Genomic DNA, 20,618 nt, shown 5'->3' with positions numbered 1-20,618 from the left:
TCATCGTTTGCCGAAGAGATGCAGTTCCATGTGCTGCCGAAGCTTACCGTGTCACTGCCTACGGCAAGCTTCTCTGTTACAACGTGGAATCTCCCAGATTCGGCGCATCTTGCTGATCCCAGGTTCTACGAGACAGGACCGATCGATCTTATTATCGGAGCTGAATATTACATGGAACTGCTGAAGGAGGAAAGACGGAAAGCTACGAATGATGGTCCAACGGTGCAAGACACCGTATTCGGATGGATTATTTCCGGTCGTGTTCCTGAAGGTCCTGATGGTGCATCGTACTCGGTAGTTCACGTGTGTTCAACAGCGGAGATACAAGAACAGCTTTCAAGGTTCTGGGAAGTGGAAGCTTGTCATTCAGCCACTACATTTTCGGTCGAAGAGTCGACCTGTGAAGAAATCTTCGACAGAACAACGTTCAGGAACGAAGAAGGAAGGTACGTAGTTACGCTGCCGAAGAAAGAAGGAGTGATCCAGCAATTAGGCGAGTCAAGATCTACAGCAGTCAAGCGCTTCATAGGGATGGAGCGGAGGTTTGCAATCAATCCGGAGTTGAAGGTGCAATACGCGGAGTTTATGAACGAATATCTGGCCATGGGCCACATGCGAGAGATTTCCGAGGAAGAAACGAGCCCGTCGTCGTATTACTTGCCTCATCATGCTGTTATGAAGCCGGACAGCACAACGACAAAGTTGCGAGTCGTTTTCGATGCGTCATGCCGGACATCCAGCGGCATTTCCCTGAACGACGCTCTGATGGTGGGACCTGTCGTTCAGGACATGATTGTGGACATTGCGCTCCGCTTCCGGACACACCGATTCGCTCTCGTAGGGGACGTCGCCAAAATGTATCGCATGATACTGCTGAATCCAGATGATCAGCAGCTGCAGAGGATCGTTTGGAGAGATAGTGCTGCGGAACCGATCCGAACATTCGCTCTCGCTACGGTTACGTATGGTACGGCAGCAGCTCCAAACTTAGCAACGAAGTGTCTTCAGCGTCTGTCAGATGAAGGCCAAGATGCGTATCCCAGAGCTGCCAAAATCATCAGGAAGGACTTCTATGTAGATGACATGCTGTCTGGTGTGGACAATATCGAAGAAGGAAAGTTGCTCATAGGCCAGATCATAGTACTGCTGCAATCTGCGGGATTCTCTTTACGAAAGTGGAATTCAAACAGCAAAGAATTGCTGTCAGCGGTGCCGGAGGGATTGAGAGACGAACGGACGATCTTGGACTTGGATTCGTCGTCCGCTGCCGTAAAAACTTTAGGTTTGACCTGGGAGCCCGGCACCGACTGCTTCCGTTTCAGATCCCCAAGCTGGGATGAGTCTGCAGTAATAACGAAGCGATGCGTTCTAGATGCCTCTCGACTATTTGATCCGATAGGGCTAGTGGGCCCGGTCATCGTCCAGGCGAAAATTTTCCTACAAGAGCTGTGGAAACAAGACTGTGGGTGGGACGATCCACTGAACCCACAGTTACAAGACCAGTGGCGTGAGTACCGGCGGAATTTGGTAGGTCTGGTAGACATTGCTGTCCCACGGTGGGTGGGAACTAGTTGCAACAACGAATTGGTAGAGCTCCATGGCTTCTGCGACGCTTCAATGAAGGCTTACGGTGCCTGCATCTACATCCGCACGGTTGAAGCAGACGGAAGCGTTCAAGTACACCTGCTGACCTCCAAATCTCGTGTAGCTCCGCTCGAGAATTTGAAGAGAAATAAGAAGTCTCTATCCATTCCTCGACTAGAGCTGTCATCAGCACTGCTTCTCACACACCTGTACGAGAAAGTCGTCAAAAATATTCACGTAGACTCCAAGTGTTATTTCTGGACCGATTCCACTATCGTAGTGTGTTGGCTGTCATCGTCGCCATCCAGATGGAAGCAGTTCGTAGCGAATCGCGTCTCTGAAATCCAGCACGTTACGAAAGGGAGTGACTGGAACCACGTTGCTGGAGAAGACAACCCTGCGGACATCATTTCCCGTGGCATGTCGCCGACACAACTGCACTATGAATCGCGCTGGTTCCATGGACCGAATTGGCTGATACTGGATCGGCAATACTGGCCTGATTCCAAGCGGATCGACGAAAGCAGCATCGACAAGATGGATTTGGAAGAGAAGGTTGTTGTCGCTGTCCTTCCAACCATTTCACCAAGCGAGATATTCGGCCTTCGTTCGTCGCTAGCAGATCTAATACGGTTGGCAGTTCATATCCGTCGATTTAAATGGAATGCATCGCCTGCAAATCGGTTCAACAGAAAGGTCGGCTACATCACTTCCCAAGAGTATGACGATGCTCTCAATGGGCTGGTGAAACAATCGCAGAGAGAAAGTTTCTCACAGGAGTTAGCAGATATCGCCAGATACGGCCAGGTGCAAGACTGTTCCAGAATCTCTGGATTGAATCCTCAACTTGCCGACGGTATATTGTGCGTTGGCGGCCGGTTGAGTAATGCAGCCGTACCAGATAGTCGGAAGCATCCGTACATCCTCGATCACCGTCATCCCTCACAAAACTCATCGTAGTTTATTACCATCGGAAGTACTTCCATGCTGGCCAGCAGCAGATGGTATCGGCAGTTCGAGAGCAATTCTGTCCCACGAGCGTCAGGAAGCTCGCAAGACAAGTGGTCCACGAATGTGTCCAATGTTTTCGTGCGAAACCTAAAATCCAAGATCAACTGATGGTTGATTTACCACCGGCAATAGCTCGGCCATGTTTTCCCTTCCAAAGGGTCGGAGTAGACTACTGTGGCCCATTCTACGTGTCCTATCCGCAACGTCGAGCACGGCCGATTAAGTGTTTCGTGGCCGTATATGTATGCCTAGTTACCAAAGCGTTACACGTAGAGCTAGCATCGGATCTGACCACACAGGCATTTCTTGGAACTCTGCATCGTCTCGTTGTGGGAAGCCGTCGCTCATAAGATAATGCGACTAACTTCGTTGGTGCCAGGCGGAAACTGAATGAACTTGCGCAGCTATTCCCTAGCCAACAATTCAATGAGGAGGTACTACGGCAGACTGCCGAAGATAGAATCGAGCTCCAGTTCATACCAGCTCGTTCGCCCAACTTCGGTGGACTGTGGAATCAGCGGTAAAATCGTTCAAGAACCTGTTCAAGCGAACAATTGGCACTCGCGCTTTGCAGTATGACAAGATGCAGACATTCTTGACAAAGGCAGAAGCGATCTTAAATTCGAGGCCGCTGACACCGATCAGCAATGATCCGGACGATTTCGAGGCCCTCACACCAGGACATTTCTTGATCCAGCGGCCTCTGATTGCTATTCCGGAGCCTGACCTTGCTGGCATTCCGGAGAATAGGCTTTCGGCTTGGGAAATGGAAACAAAATTTACCCAGCAATTGTGGAGAAAATGGTCCAAGCAATACCTGTCCAATCTCCACAATAGGACAAAATGGACACGACAAAGGAACAACATTGCAGTTGGTCCATGATTGTTCTTAAGGAGGAAAATCTGCCACTGTTAAAGTGGCAACTGGCACAGAATCCGACGGGAACATACGAGTTGTAACCGTTCGAACCAAAGATGGCAGTTACCAGCGAGCGATCTCCAAGATCTGTGTGCTGCCAAACAGAAACAATAATTCGTTATCCGATGGAGAGAACTAGGACTCCTCCATCGGCGGTGGTTGGTTATGTATTTCTTCTTTTTTCAAAAAGTGACCGTTTCATTTTCCTCCAGACATGCCTACACGAGATTTGGCCTAGCGAAAACTGCGGACAACGAACTAGAATCAGTTGTCTTGAAAATGCTCGAAAATGGAATAAGGTAATATGTGTCGTGTCCTTGGTGGTAGTTGCATGTACATCCAGTCCCGTCTATTTAGTCCAGCAGTTCGGCTAGGACTATCGGTAGTATCTGGCCTTGTCCAGCAACTCAAACTCCGAATCACGTTTGGTATTTTGAGGTACACTTCAATGGAAGCGAACGGAGGCAGAGGTGCGCAATTCTGCCTCACTGAATTTATGCTGTGATTATCCGCTGATTTGGCCACCTATGCGGATCGTCTTGGCACTTTGAATTCAGCATCCTTCACAATTAACATCGTAGCCATCGAATTTGACCAAAGCTTGGAGGCAAGCGAAAAACTACCAGTTGCAGCGAGAGAGAGGGATCATCGGCGCCGCTTGGGCGTCCAACGGAGGCCTTAGGGCCTCCACTCAGGCAAGTCGTTTTTTATTTCAGCATTATAGTTTAAAAAAGCACCCTCTCATTCGATTCAGAGTTCACCAACGTCACACATGGCACTGAATGCCATTTTGTCGAAGCCGTATTCGAAGCCAATAATGTCAAGTCAACCATCGCAAAAGTCGTCCAACACCGTCCAGTCATCATCGTCTCAATCGTCATCTTCATGCGAAATCTGAATTCATCTATGTATCGTGAAACATCGAGTCATCCAAGGAAATGTCATCTAAGTTTACAGTCCACAAAGTCTTCAAAATTGCATCAAAGTCGTCGTACTCATAGAAATCCGGTCATCGCATTCCTAGTTATTGTGGTCCATACCAAGAAGTCCTCATCATTCGTCGTGTGAAGCACCCCCTTTTATTTGAATAATCGTCGACGAGACCTGAAAATGCATCATCAGTATCAGCGTCCATCGAATGAGTCATCCAATCCATTGTTTACACTACACAGTCTACAACCAATCTCATGCCACCTGGCAGACAGCTTCTACTAACGGAACATCAGGCATATAAACTTGTCTGCCAGGTAAACAAACAACTACGTCGCCATCCGCATCACCAGCCGACGAACAGACTTCAGGAAATATAGGCACCTAGTTCGAAGCAATGAATTCGCTGTCGTCGTCGTTGTATGAGGTCCATCTCCAGCTCCGGCACCCGTATCAGCAACAGTACATAGATAGTATATAGCGAAGCGTAGCTAATGATTTTAAAAACAAACGTTGGTTAGAGTAAGAACATTTGAAATTAGGGATTTCAAGGCGGCCGGTTATGGTTGCGCCAGTCTGAAGCAGACAGAAAATAAGTGACCAAACATGTTCCACACTATCTGTAAAACTAGTCTTCCTCTTTTCTCTGCAGCAAACTTTTGGTCTGTTTCATGTCGCACGGAAAGTGTCGTGTAGGTATGCATCCCTTGTGCTGCGATCGCTTCCCGATCGTTGATCAGCTGTTCATGCACATATGTAAAGTTTAGTTCAGAATAAACAACCGTCGCGAGAAGAACTAATTTATCTCGCCTCTCGTGTCGTCAATAAAAGAGTACGTTTTCTATGTTCGCGCAATAAAGTGTTTTTATGTTCAATACGTCGCGAGTTTTAAAAATTGAAAGGTGTCCGAAAGAACCTGTCTAAGTGACGCGCGAACAGTGCCGTTATAGGCCATTTGAGGTTTGGATTGTCTCGATTTCCCTGGGCATAAAAGTATCATCGTGTTAGCCTCATGATATACGAATGCAAAAATGATAACTTGGCCTATAAATCTCGCGGTTAATAACTGTGGAAGTGCTAAATGAACACTGAGGCGGCAATGATCCCATCCTCCACTGTAATATTTCGAGGCGGCATTGCCCTAGTGGGGGATGTAATGCCAATAAGATGAAGAAGATGAAGAAAAATACATCTCGATATTAAAGGAATCATCTAGACAGACAGGGATCAAAGAATGGAAAAAGAATTGAAGAAGAACAATGCAGTAACCCAGGAATTTGAAAATATCGACATAAGGAGCCAAAATCAACATGACCAAGACACATCGAGACATGAATGTGTTTACTAGGGTGGCTCAAAAAACACTTTTTCAAATTTTTTGATGGGCCGCCCTCTTATTCGGTTTTATTCGATGCCCTGATGTTCTGGACCAAATTTCAGCCAAATCGGTCAACGTTTGGGCGGTAATAAACTTGTTGGAAGTTTATATGGAAAAGTGTATGCTGAAACATCCAAAAACAGTAATTTGCAGTTGGACGGGGAAATTTACGATCAAGAACCACAATACTCATTCAGTTCATGTAGAATTAAATACAGAATGTTATGCTGGAAACCGCGAGAAGATTAGAGATTAGCAAAGATTAGCAAAGATATTAGCATTTTACTGGAGTGTTGTAGGGCTGAATTTATTTATTTTCAAAGGTAAAAGAAACGAAATTTGCTCAAACCCCATTTCAGAGAAATGCTAATAACTTAGCCGGGCAAACTCTAATCTTCTCGCGGTTTTCTGCATAACATTCTGTATTAAATTCTTCAAGATCTGAATGAGTATCATAGTTCTTCATCGTAAGTTGTGCCGTCCAACTGCAATTCACTGTTTTGGATGTTTCTGCATACATTTTTGCATATAAACTTCCAACGAGTTTAGCACCGCCCAAACGTTGACCGATTTGGCTGAAAATTTGTCCAGAGCATCAGGGCATTAAATAGAACCGAATAAGAAGGCGGCCCATCAAAAAAATTGAAAAAGATTTTCCCATACTAATTTGAGCCACCCTATTCTCCGTCATCGTCGTTCCTGCTGCTTGGAGGAAGAAGAACCGTGCAAAGCAACAGTAACTAAGACGCCGGAGTTCATTTTGCATGTTGAAAGCAACAATGTATTGGATTAGCATGTCCGGAAAAACAAATTTCGCCTGATTTTTTAAAACGTCGAATGTCCAAATGAGGGGCTCTCTTCGTTTCAGCAGAGATTTGAATGAAATAGCTTTGTCTAGTATGCTGATGCTGAAATAATTGCAACAAATGCAAAACTAGCCTTGATATTATCAAAAGGGCAGAGGTGAGCCAGGTAAGGGCTGAAAGCCTATCAAATGAAGACAATAATAATAAGCAAAAGAGAGCCTTATGAAAGAGAGTCCCTTATTTGGACATACGAAGTTTTTAAAAATCTTGCTAGAAATGACATAAAGAGAAATATTCAGATAAGAAACTTCGACATACATAGAGTCGACAGCCTATACACCACATGATCATGGAGACGCATGGCTTCTCACTAAGGTGTTTTGTGTGGCGAACAAATAGCCTTTTTTACTTAGGATTTGGGATCATTCAGTAGCCGCTAAGTTGCGAAGGCCGACGGAGGTCCTTCAAAAGTACCTAATTTATTTATTTATTTATTTTATTATAATTCATCCTGCAACTTAGTTTTAATAAATTAAACTATAATAGTAGTGACCTCTTCACCCTATTTTTAAAAGGTTCGGGTGCTTCGCAAAAGTCAAAAAGCTCATCAACCATTGTAAATGTCCTGATCATTGCAGATACTGGTTCGTTATGTCCAAAGAACGTACGATGAAAACGATCCTGGAGCAGTGATCGTTGTCGAAGAGGTCGTTGAATGGCACGAATATCCAGTAGCCCGAATAACCGCGGAGAGTGGATTTCTCCTCACAGTAGTCTAGCCACGAATGTCGCTTGCTGCAGGTTTCGCCTTCTTTCGAGGGTATCCATATTGAGCAATCTGCATCGAGCAGGATATGGAGGAAGATTAAGGCTCTGTCTCATTTCCCGAATCAAATTTAATTTTACTTAAAACTGACAGTTCGAAAATTTAAAAATCACCCGGCCATAAGAATGGCTGCGTGCTACCCAGCAATTCCAATAAGACATCGATCGAGAATGATTCGATATCTGTCAAAAGTAATCCTGCTCATCCAGCAGGGTTATTCGATAATTATTGAACTGTCACTTTTAAGTTTAATTTGAGTTTAATCATCCAATTGAGACAGACCCTAAGTGGATCACGCCATGGTAAGTGACGCAGGGCCATTCGAATAAACCTCCGTTGGACACGATCAATTTTCAAGTTCCATACAATGGCATTCGGAGTCCAGACAATAGCAGCAGTTTCCACGATAGGTCAAACCAGCGTACAGTAAAAAGACTTCAAGCAGTACGGATCAGTGAAGTCCTTCGCAATTTTCGATATGAAACCCAGCTGGCGGTTAGCCTTGGCAATTATCGACGTATAATGGGCGTTTCGATTTCGATCCAACACAACTCCAAGATCAGTAACCTCCGTAACTCTTTGATGTGTGGTTCCTTTAATACGGTAATCAAACAATAATGGGTGTTTTGAACGATGGAAGGTTATAACAGAGCACTTTGGGACACTGACAATTAATTTGTTCTGATGGCACCAGAGGTAATGAGCACGTTCAACAAATTTTGCAGACGATGACAGTCATCAACTGATCGTACTATTAGATATATTTTCAGGTCGTCTGCATAGATAGTTCTGGATTCCAAGCCCAATTTCGATGCAACGCCGTTGAAGTAGAGTGTAAACAGCAGAGGTTTCAAGTTGCTTCCTTGTGGCACGCCAGATAAGTTGCAGAAAGGGGACAAAAGTCAGTTTTCACACGGAGTTTTCTGCCAGTTAGGTAAGAAGCAAGCCACGAAGTAAGTTTTGTCGTAGCTCCAAGGCGCGACAGTTTGGACAACAAGGTTTTGAGGTCGATCTTGTTGAAAGCCGCCTTCAAACCGGTATAGATAACATCGGCTTGAGTCTTGTTATCCATAGCAGTAATACAAGTGTGAGTGAAGTTGAGCAGGTAAGTAGTGACTGATATACCCGGCATAAAACCATGCTGATCGGTAGAGATGTAGTTTTTCGATTGGCTAAGAATAACATCACAGACAATTATTTCGAATAACTTTGACGCAGTGGCAGACAAGTTTGTCGATCATCCTTGACATCCTTGCTATCACCATTTTTGTAGTCCGGAAACATATAGGATTGCTTCCAAATGTCCGGAAAAATGCTGTCTTCCAGTGATCGATTAAAAATTGAGGAAAGTGGCTCAGCGAACACAACTGCGCAACGGTAGAACTCAACAGAAGGGATGCCATCAGGACCAAAGGAGAAGAAGCTTTTCAACTTTTTGATAGCAGCGATAATCATTCCAGGGGTAACCAGGTCCAGAGGTACATTACATGATGCAGACTCAGCTTCGGCGTCTGTTGCTTGCACTGTCGAACATTTTACATCGTTCCACAGGTGTACTTGCTTCCTCGTTATCATACATCACATTGCTTGGTATGGACTAATTTTTCCTTTTGATATTAATAAAATTTCAAAAATATTTCGGATTACGCCTAAGACTGGTTTGTACCATCAATGTGCCTTATACAGAGTTGAATTCAAATGACGGTATGCATTACTTATGGCGCTTTGGAAGTCTCAGCAGACTGTTTTGAACGATGCCTCCATTAACTGAAATTTTTAACACGTTATAGGTTCCGAAGAAAAGGTGTACTCCAGACGGGCGCAAGTGGACGACGTTTTTGAGGCACTGCAACTAAGCAGTCATTGTTGAACGATACTACAGAAACTATTCGCCATATAATTAACATCTAGGCAATCACTTAGGTGGCCCCAGTGTAGCGTACTGAGGGTCGCGGGTTCAAGTCCCATCGAAGGAAAGTGATTACATCCAATACATTTTCCAAATCAAAATATTCCACAGAATGTACATATCCACATCGGAGTTTCTCAGAACATTGTAAATCAATAGTTCTAGTTGCTGGGGACTGCATAAAACATGATAAAAGTAAACTGCCCCACTCGTATAACTGTCCCATTTGACTTTTCATAACTTTAGTGAAAACATACCAAGTAATGTGCGTCTCATATTGAAATAACAGTCCCATTACGAGGGCTACGAAATGGTGAGTTGACATCCGGAAGGAAAGCCTAACATAGCTCTGGTCCTCACAAGTTTCAATAGTCACGCTTCCACGGGTCTTCCGATGACAATTGACCGCCAGCTAAGGGTTGCGTACTTAGCTGGTAGTGTAGCCTGGGCACTGTTGTCCTTCTGACATCAGCTAGAGTGAGAGGATGCGTCCTGTGGGGTCTGCCTAGGATGTGGTGGGGTTCGACAGTGGGCTCTGTTGAACTTCTATAAAAAGCTGCATGTGTCCCCAAGCAGGCCCTACCAAAACGACCGTGTGCCGCTCAAAGCGAACTAGCCTAGTCCTGGTGTTGGGTGAGACTTTAAACAAATTTGACCCGACTGATCGTGCGTCTGTTCACCAAGGAGGTGCGGCTCCGACAGCGTCTGTTCTGGCATCCAGCGGCTGAGTATGAAATGCTATTCCGAGGAAACTATACCTAAGTTGGCAGCTTCATTCCGGTGAATAGAGAACCTTGGGCCAACAACCTACTGTTCCCGAAACACCAATTTGTTCGAGAATCCGATAATGAAAGAATACGGACTGATTTTACGGTAACGACTCTTAGCGCGAAACAACGGACACGAATAGGAACATGGAAAGTTTTAACCCTAGCCCAGCAGGGTGAATTGGCACAACTTGCCAATGGCGCACGTCGCATGAAGCTTGAGATCCTGGGACTGAGTTCCGAGACCGAATTCCGAAGGTTGATATCAAGATCTGTTTGGTCGACTTCAATGCGAAGATCTGATCCGACAACTCAAACCATGAGCGCATTACGGGTAAAAACGACATGGTGATCGGGGGATCGCTCTTCCCTTATTGACCGGTTTTCAAGGTCACGTGGGTCTCCCGTGACGGCTTTACGGAAAATCAAATCGACCACATCTGCATCAGCCGAAAACGGAAACGGAGCCTTCTTGATGTACGGAATAAACGTAGTGCCGATATCGCGTCTGATTATCACCTCCTCAGGAGGGAAGAGTTTGACGACGATTCAACACACGCCGACTGAAAGATACCACGGTGAAACGGTCCTTCGTTGAAGAACTGGGGGACGCTCTTGAGAAGGAAGTAAACGCTCATGTCGACGGGACAAGCGAGCGTGAGCAGACTCTCTGGCCGACGAAGTAGAGAGAGAGCAGTCGCATTCGCCTCCTCTATGATATCTCACGACGCTTAAGCGGGGCGAAGATGAATGCAACGATGCCTGTGAAAGACGCGAATGATCAGTTATTGACCGACCCATCTGACCAGCCGAAACGCTGGTTCGAGCACTTCGAACAACTTTTTCAAGTACCAGCTAGGCCATCACCACCTCGTCAATACCGAAGCTCCATCACTGCTAGAGATTCAAACAGCCATCCAAAGCATGAAATCGAATAAAGGCCCTGAGGTCGATCGCATATCAGCCGAGATGCTCAAAGCTGACCCCATGACACTCGCCCAACTGCTGCATCGTTTATTTCGTAATATCTGGGACACCGCAACTTTCCCGGTGGACTGGATGCAAGCTATCTCAGTGAAGGTGCCCAAAAAGGGTTACCTGACTGAATGCGATAACTGGCGAGGCAGTATGTTGCTGTGTACCGTTCTCAAAGTTCTATGCAAAATTATCCTAGCCCGAATTCAGTAGAAGATCGATGCGACTCTCCGGCTGCAGCATGCCGGATTCCGTACCGGAAGATCCTGTGTGGACCATATTGTCACGCTCCGAATCATTCTGGAGCAGGTCAACGAATTCCAAGAGTCCCTTTACTTGGTATTTATTGACTACGAAAAAGCTTTCGACCGTTTCAATCACGAGAATATGTGGGGCGCCTTGAGACGCAAGGGGGTTCCTGAGAAAATCATCGACCTGATCGAGGCACAGTACGAGGCCTTCTCGTGTAGAGTGCTGCACAATGGGGTCTTGTGCGACCCTATCCGGATCGTAGCTGGTGTGAGACAAGGATGTATTCTATCACCGTTACTGTTACTCATCGTAGTCGACGAGATTCTGGTAGATGCGATTGACCGTGAACCAAACCGCGGGCTGTTAAGGCAGCCTATAACCTTGGAGCACCTAAACGACCTTGTCGAGCGCTCCTCTTCGGAATGTTTAGTCATCAACGTCAACAAAACCAAATCGTTGGATGTAAACACGGTGACTCCTTCCAGTTTCACAGTAGCCAGGCAACCAGTGGAGAATGTTGAAAGCTTCCAATATCTTGGTAGTCAAATGGCGTCAGACGGCGGTACCAAGATCGACATAGGTGCACGGATCAAGAAGGCAAGGGCTGCCTTTGCGAGTTTAAGAAATATCTGGAAAAACATGCAGATAAGTGAACGCACCAAAATACGAATTTTCAACTCTAACGTGAAATCTGTTCTGTTATACGCTAGCGAAACATAGTGTGTATCAGTGGAGAACACTCAACGGCTGCAGGTGTTCATCAACAGATGCCTGCAGTATATAATTCGGGCCTGGTGGCCTAACAACTGGATCGCACACAACGAGCTTCATCGTCGTTGTCACCAGAGGCCGATAGATACAGAAATTCGGGATTGAAAGTGGGGCTGGGTCGGCCACACTCTACGAAGGGGCGGAAACGAAATCTGTAAACAAGCATTAGACTGGAACCCAGTGGGACATCGCAGCAGAGGCAGACCCAGAGGCTCTTGGCGGCGAAGCCTCAATAAAGAAATAAAAGAAGTCGACCGAAATCGACCCTGCCAACAGGTGAAAGCGATAGCTGGGTAACGCTCAGGATGAAGATCTTTCAAGTCGGCCCTTTGCACCACCGGAGGTGTACAGTAAAGTAAATTACGATTTTACATGCCCTGATTGCACGTAACTGAACAATGTTTCAATCAAACTAACCGTATGTATCCAACAGAATAGGCTTGCCTCTATCAGATAAATTCAAATAAGATCAAATTAACAAACCATATAATCAACATTATGGATCATATAACTGAAATTATGGATCATCATCACGTTAAAAATTCCCCAAATTTGAAGTTTTATGGACCAAAAAATAGTTTTTTATGGATCGTTTTCATACGTTCATGGAAAAATAGCGAGAATGTCATTGTTTTTTTACCATATCTAAAGGAATATATTTTCCTAATAATTATTCTTTCTTATGCTCCTCCATTACACTGATTTCATTTTTTACGCAGTTTGTTTTTGTATGTTTCAGTATTTTAGATAAAACGAAACAACATGTGAAGATATGGCATATGAAAAGTTATGGAATCAATTTCCACCAAGAAATTGATGGAATTTATCCGAGGAAAAAAAAAACGATTCCAGTGCTTTTATGTGCTTTTATGTCTACATTAGAAAAAAAAAACATTTATAAATATTTCATGATCACATGAAAAAAATAATGATCTATCTTATTTTAATAAGTTTGCCGATACAGGGCCCAAACGCATTTTATATTGCATATATTTTGGTAATAAAGTTGGGTAAATTTATGATGTTTTTGGCATTAACTTTATGTGCATTGTTTCTTGCGGTGATTTCAACATTTTTTTTTTCACTTATCGTAAGATCAGTTAGTTAATTCCACCACTAATAGTACTAACTTATCTTGAGATAAGTAATATTAGTTTGTGCAACAAGTTGCAAAAAGATGATTTTTTTTAGCACGAGTTGAAGGAGAGGAGATTCGGTTGTGGGCACCCTTTTGAATTTTGTCCATAACTTTGTTTCTAGTTGGTATTATGTCTACATTTTTTAACCAATGGAAAGCTAGACGTACAAACTTACCACTAGAGAAGAAATTGGTTTGATTTCTTCGATTTGAAACATATTATTGTCAATCTCGCAAATTTGGAATTTTGGGACATTTCAGTTTTGTGGTTCGGCCAAAAATGAAGAATACCAAATGAAATCCACCCAGTTTCAAAGAAAAAGAATATTTTATTAGTTTTATTCGGCATGAAACAATAAAAAACCTAGATTAATCCACCTAGCAGTGGTGATGATTTTCTTATGCATTGAAAAACAATCACTTAAGAAAGGTCAAAAATAGCACTTTAGGAAGTTGGATTTAACTTTTTCCATCAATTTACATATATTGCATTCATTTATATACATCGCAGGCAAAACATTATTTTTTTTTTAAATTTCGCGTTTTTCTTCTCAATAAGGGGTCCCTATGAAAACAAATCTAGACCAACAATTGAAAAGGGCGTAACAGCCAACATTTATTCTTTCTGATTCCTCGTCTACATATACAGCTATATATGTAGACGTAGAATCAGAAGGAATAAATTTTGGCTGTTACGCCCTTTTCAAATGTTGGCCTAGAAATGATAATTAGTCAACAACTTTGGAACGGAAAGTCTAAATGGTCCAATTTTAAATAGCAAACAATAAGACTGAATTCCCCGTCGAATGCAATTTATTGCGTGTAAATCGGTCCACGCTTAGTTCCAAAAACCGCATATACAATGGTCCGATGCACCTAAAAAAAAACAAATAAATAATAAAACTCATTATTACAATAAATTATGACTGAATAATTCGAAAAAAAGGCATAAAAACAGCTTAAACTCAGTGATATTTGTCAATAAAAAGAGAGTGCCCATAACCGAACCAATAAAGGTGCCCACAACGGAATTTAGCAGCGTTTCAGGAAAGTGATGAAAAAAAAATTCGAGCTGAAATTTTGATGGCAATCGTTATTGAACCACAAAACAGACTAAATTTACCGTATGAATACGCATTAGAACTCACTTTTTCAATTCAATCAAACCATTATATGACACTTTGAAAAAGGTCAAACAAAGTTTTCGTGTTGATTTTTATGTAGAAAAAAATGAATGACAGATGTCAGAATAACAGTATCTGCTTTCTGTCAAATGATACGTGGGGGTGCCCACAACCGAACCACCTCCCCTACGTTTACGTCTACGAGTGCTGAAAAAATCGAGTTTTTCAACGAGTTGCATACGCTATTTTCTTTTTTGCAATGACGGAAAATGGACTTTAATTTGATAAATCTGTACCAAAATTGACTATTTAGTTAAATTTTCCCCACATGATCATTATTGCTAATATATTATGTTGCTGCAGACAACAGTCAGATTCTATTGCCTAGTTCGATAAGCCGTGAAGCGATAGATGTACTTGCCTTTGGAAAATTTTTATATCATGTCCATTAGGGTGGCTCAAAAAACACTTTTTCAAATTTTTTGATTGGCCGCCCTCTTATTCGGTTCTTTTTGTTGCCCTGATGCTCTGGACAAAATTTCAGCCAAATCGGTCAACGTTTGGGCGGTGCTAAACTCGTTGGAAGTTTATATGGAAAAATGTATGCAGAAACATCCAAAAACAGTGATTTGCAGTTGGACGGCACAATTTACGATCAAGAACATTGATACTCATTCAGTTCTTGTAGAATTAAATACAGAATGTTATGCTGAAAACCGCGAGAAGATTCGAGTTTATTAGGCAAAGATATTAGCATTTTACTGGAGTGTTGTAGGGGTGAATTTATTTCTTTTCAAAGGTAAAAGAAACGAAATTTGCTCAAACCCCACTTTAGAGAAATGCTAATAACTAAGCCGGGCAAACTCTAATCTTCTCGCGGTTTTCTGCATAACATTCTGTATTAAATTCTTCAAGATCTGAATGAGTATCATAGTTCTTCTTCGTAAGTTGTGCCGTCCAACTGCAATTTACAGTTTTTGGATGTTTCTGCATACATTTTACCATATAAACTTCCAACGAGTTTAGCACCGCCCAAACGTTGACCGATTTGGCTGAAATTTTGTCCAGAGCATCAGGGCATCAAATAGAACCGAATAAGAGGGCGGCCCATCAAAAAAATTGAAAAAAGTTTTTTCCATACTAATTTGAGCCACCCTAATGTCCATAAAACAATTTCATTTATTACGCGATGCAGAGAATACACTATTTGAACACTTACACAAGCCCATTCAGCAAAATGTAGTCATGTAACCAGAGCATGAAATATTCACTTTCATGAAGCATATTCGTTCCGATTTTTGACAAACGTGTTTTGAATATTCAAAACATAGAATGACTTACTCAGTTTACTTCTTTATAGATTCATTCAATTAATTCCCACTGAATATGGTAACTGCGCGCTAAAAAAACATAATTATCCTTGATTGTACTGAAATTTTCCGCTAAAAATGCCCCTCAATTGAACGTCAGGATTAGATCTATGCGTGTATTTATTTAAATCATCAAACATGTGTTCAGTTTTACGATAATTTGATAATTTGTGACATTCAAATAAATACTCGCTGGCCCATATTCATTCCGAAAATTGACTGTGCAGAGCCGAATATGAATATGTTTGGAAGTGAAGTGACAAAGAAGGCCGATGGGCTTCATAAAAAATATTCGAATATTTAAAGCTCTGCATGTAACTACTGTTCTGAAGTTGGTTTTTCATTATAGCACCCGAGTGTTATAATGAATATTATGCAACCCATTTGAGCTGCGTAATGTTCATTAAAGCACTTATTTCATTTGTATGGAAAAGATGGCCGTTTTATCACTCAAAGACGAACTGTAAACTACATATTATGATTAAAAATTGCAAAAAAAAATGTTTTACTAAACGAGCTCAAATAATTTTCGATCAATTTTTTTATCTGTTTTTGTGTTATATAGTAAAAACTTATACATATGATATACCGAAATATGTCTAAAAAAAAAATAATCGGAATATCGCTAGTTCTAGAATTTAAAATCAACGTTTATTTTAAATAGTGGATTTATGACCGCACTCATATTGGTTATATGTCATGAAGCGCTTAGAAATATCCTAAAGGATATGATCGAAACACCCTGCGTTATCGTTTCTCGTTTCTTACATAAAACCTACAAGCAAAACTAAAGCTTCGAGATCTATTTGTACCGCATTCTCTTTGAATACAGCTTTCAGTAACCATGGTTCAAAGATGCAAAGTCGTCAGAACTCCGGATGATTGGAGTATCCATTGCACTCTATAGGCAACGTTTCCAAGCAATGGAAACGCGCGTTTTCTCCTGCTCAGGGAAATCTCTACCGGGAATGCAATAGTACACTCTATCATCCTAAGGTTGTCTTGCTCGCATATATCGGTATCCTATCGCAGTTCTGCATCCCGAAGCCTACTGGCCCCACTGCTATGGTTCAAGTTTGCACTGCAAGCAAGCAATGCTCGCCAGGGTTTGACCGGTGAAGCCGAAACAACAATGCTGGTACTGTGGAATATAATCAAGAAGGAGCTTTACCATGGTCGAAACACAATTTTGGTGTGGGTTTGATGGTATATCAGGAAAGACGTTGGCAGCACTGTTGAACAGCAAGCATGTCGGTGGATTTCGCATGAACTCATCTTAGCAGTTCAAAAGTGAAATAGGGTAAAGTATTCAACATTGATCGAATGCTTCTTTTGTTCTATTTATCTAAGGCAAAAATCAGCTTGCCAATTTCTTTGATAAGGTATATTCTCCCAAATGCTCATAATCGATTGAATAAACAAGTGCTCAAGCCTACGTCTCGTTATGGTACCCTACACAATGAGAAGAGGGAAAGAAGTTCGACCCCGACCAAACTGTAGGCAGGCACAAAACTGATGATGGTGAATGTGCTTTGCGGCACCACCACGGCGACTAAAGGGAAGTCACCAGGCAGGGTCTGCTGCGGACGGACCAGCTTGGACGGACGAGTGGAAAGGCATATAGCCTCTTTAGCTGGCTCAGTATAAGCAATTCCACTAACAGCAGCTCGGCTAGGTTGGGAAACTTTCCCGGTGTATGGAACAAAATTAGGAAGTTGGAATTTATTTTCCTAATTGATTCTCATCTTCCCAGAAGAATTCATATATTTTGACGACTATTTCAAAAATTTAGAAGCTTTCAAACATTTGGTTCTTGAGGACAATCCCCATGGAATCCAGATTAAGAAGTGCTCGCGTTTTCAAGAGCACACCACTCAAAAGTTTCTGGGCGAGCGTGGTTCAAAGGTGAGGACTTAAGTCGAGGCTTCATTCGCGCGATGTCGAGGCTTATGTCTAATCACTATTCACTAAACGCACATCTCCACAGGATTAAGCTGGTTGATAGCAATCTATGTAGGTGCGGAGCCGGTTACGATGACATCGATCACGTAGTTTGGTTTTGCACGGAAAATGACGCGTCAAGAATGCAACTATTGGATACCCTTGTGGCCCGAGGTAAACAACCCTTCAGGGAACTTCGAGGTGTTTTGGGAGATCGCGATGTGGTTTATATGCAGGCCACCTAAGCATTTCTTTGCTCGTCTGACATCAAAGTCTAATACCTAATTTTTTTCTTTCTCAGTTTTTTTTTCTTGTCTCTGTCTTATTGTTCCGTGTACTATGAAGCTCTGGCCATCTGGAAGATGCTCCCTGAAGAACCATACCTCGAGCACGACGCTACGCTACACCAGTCATGTCAAATACCCGGATGAGCAGCTGAAATACCTCAAACTTAAATCCCACTCCGTCCATCCTTAAATTACGTAATCTAACCTTGAGTCGCCACGAGTATCTTGGTCTATATCCCTTCCTCGTACTAACTGCAAATAATAATGATATCAATTGTAAATATCAAAAAGAATCTCGGCTCCGTTAAGTGTTATACACGCCTGAGCTTGTTGAATAAATGCAATAGATAAAAAAAAGAGCACACCACTCAATACGGAAGCTACGCACAATTGTCATTTTTATTATTTCTGCTTTGATGCGTCGCAGCATGCGTGTAATATTATCAATTCGGTGCAAAACCGAATTATAGCCGCTAACAAAGTTGGACTTTTCTCACAATCCATAAGTTAAACCTAACTTCGGAAGTGGTGCGCTGTTTTCATTTGGTGATGTGCTATACAGCGCACTACTTCCGAAATTAGGTTTAACGTATGGATTGTGAGAAAAATCCAATTTCGATAGCGGCTATAATTCGGTTTTCTACTGAATTTATAATAATAAAATTGACAGTTGAGCCAATGAAACGGGATAATATTTTTGACCGGAGAAAGATTAATTCTAGCATGATTTTTGAAAACATCGCATGTCTCTTTCACTGCGCTCTCTTGCACCAATATAGATGCTAGTTTTGCATTTGTTGCCATTTTTACACATCAGACAAATTTATTTCCATAGATCTCTGCTGAAAAATCAAATGTAAATGTTGGTATGGCCACGGTATACAGAATCAAGGTAGGCTCGTAAAGAAAATGACAGTTCAAAAGTGACGTGATTGCTATCGCAGTATGAACGAGTGCAAAAGAAGGCCAAACTCAATCTTAGATAGGCTGACCATACGTACCGTATTTAACGGGACAGTCCCGTTTTGTAGACCTTTTTGTGCTGTCCCGTCGTAATCTGAAATATCCTCAATTTGTCCCGTTTTTTCACTGATTCTACATTGATTATACATAGTATTTTTTTTTTGGGTCCTTACTAGTGAGATTGTTGCTTTTAAAAGAATGCTATCTATGCCGTTTTGTATTTTCCATTGATCGACTTTTCTTAAGGTTTTTAACAGTTAATGACATCAAGTCGCTTTTCTGGGAGATTTTTTCAGTGGATTGAACCGAATCAGTAGCTTGGTAAACACGTATTTCCTTAAAATTAGGTTACGCCTCAATGTCAATAAAATGAAGCGCAGGGACAGACATTCTAAATTTCACATTAAGTTTATTTTCCATTATTCTTTTTGAATCTTTCACAGTAGGTACTTAAAATCGAGGAAAAATTTGGTCGGATTTAAGGTCCCCACGTACTTTAAGGCTAGTTCACACATCAGAAACTTGTCTGCAAATTTTGCTCTCATGTGTGTGGACGAGATTTATGGGATTCCGTTATGAAAAATTAGAAATTCGGCTCTATTTAAAATACAATCCGGCGAAAATCTCTGAAAGTTCAAGCTATAATCCAGGCTATAAATTGGCCAGGATTTTTTACCTTTCCGCGACTAAATTGCACTTCGAAATTGCATGTCTAGGATTAGATTAAAATAAAATTTCAAAATACCCCATTTTTTCCACAGCTAACCTAATACAATTATGGTGGTGAATAATTCACTCTAAAATATTTCTAATTTCTTACACGGAAAATGAAAATTATGGGCATAAATTTTGAAATTCCCATAGCTCTCGATCACAAGACTTTTTGACATGTCCCGTCTTGAAAGTGCGTTTGTCCCGTTTTTTCACCGACATGATCTGGTCAGCCTAATCTTAGAGCGTTGGCTTGCTTCGTCCCGAGCAGCGATAGCAGTGACGTCAATTTTTTACACTTTACAGTGAAAATGTATGTTTACGTACGTGTCGATAGTGCCTTGTTTTTGTATGCCGTGGGTATGGTTTTGTAATAATCGAAAGAGAATGTAAACAAGATGAGCCTCTCTTTTGGGCATTCGACGTTTTCAAATATTAGGCGAAAACTGACATATCCTGCCGCAAATTCTAATCTCATTTAGGGTAAATTATGCAAGAAACCCTCATTTATTTAAACCTATAACTATTCCATACATCGAAAACAAAAATTGAAAAAATAATGGACGTGTGAACCGATCTGAAGGATTAGCCTGACATTGGTTCAAAATCGGGTGAATGTTAGGCCAAACTTGAAAAACAGTACCTTTTCGATTTTTTGTTTTACATTTTAAAAATAGTTTAAGGAGTGGAAAATATGGCTTCTTTGTGACAGCTGACTCTTAATAAATTATAGAATTGATTGAGCAAAAAAAAAATTGATGGGAACGGTCAATTGAAAAATCTTTGTGGGCTTCGTAGTCATGTCGAGTCGACAGGTATTTAATCGTAGTTTGCTGTAGAAAGTAGGTTTGATTTTTGCCTCATCCCATGAATTACATTTGGTCCTGTGAGTCTAAAGTCCCAAACGCAATACAGCGGAACGGTGATGGATACGGAAAATTTGACAAAAAATATAT

At 42.0% G+C, this 20,618-nt stretch overlaps 1 protein-coding gene across 1 annotated transcript; it reads left to right on the top strand.

Annotated features, from left to right (window-relative positions):
* The first annotated feature begins 18 nt into the window (after positions 1-18).
* LOC134206468 (uncharacterized) lies at positions 19-2,544 on the top strand. Its single transcript, XM_062682188.1, has one exon. It carries the CDS (start codon positions 19-21, stop codon positions 2,542-2,544), a length of 2,526 nt encoding a protein of 841 aa, XP_062538172.1.
* Positions 2,545-20,618: the final 18,074 nt, after the last annotated feature.

This window comes from Armigeres subalbatus, chromosome 1 (assembly GCF_024139115.2).
Source record: "Armigeres subalbatus isolate Guangzhou_Male chromosome 1, GZ_Asu_2, whole genome shotgun sequence".
Lineage (NCBI taxonomy): Eukaryota > Metazoa > Arthropoda > Insecta > Diptera > Culicidae > Armigeres > Armigeres subalbatus.
The sequence above is the reverse complement of the archived record's forward strand: the minus strand, read 5'-3'. Positions and strand labels throughout refer to the sequence as shown.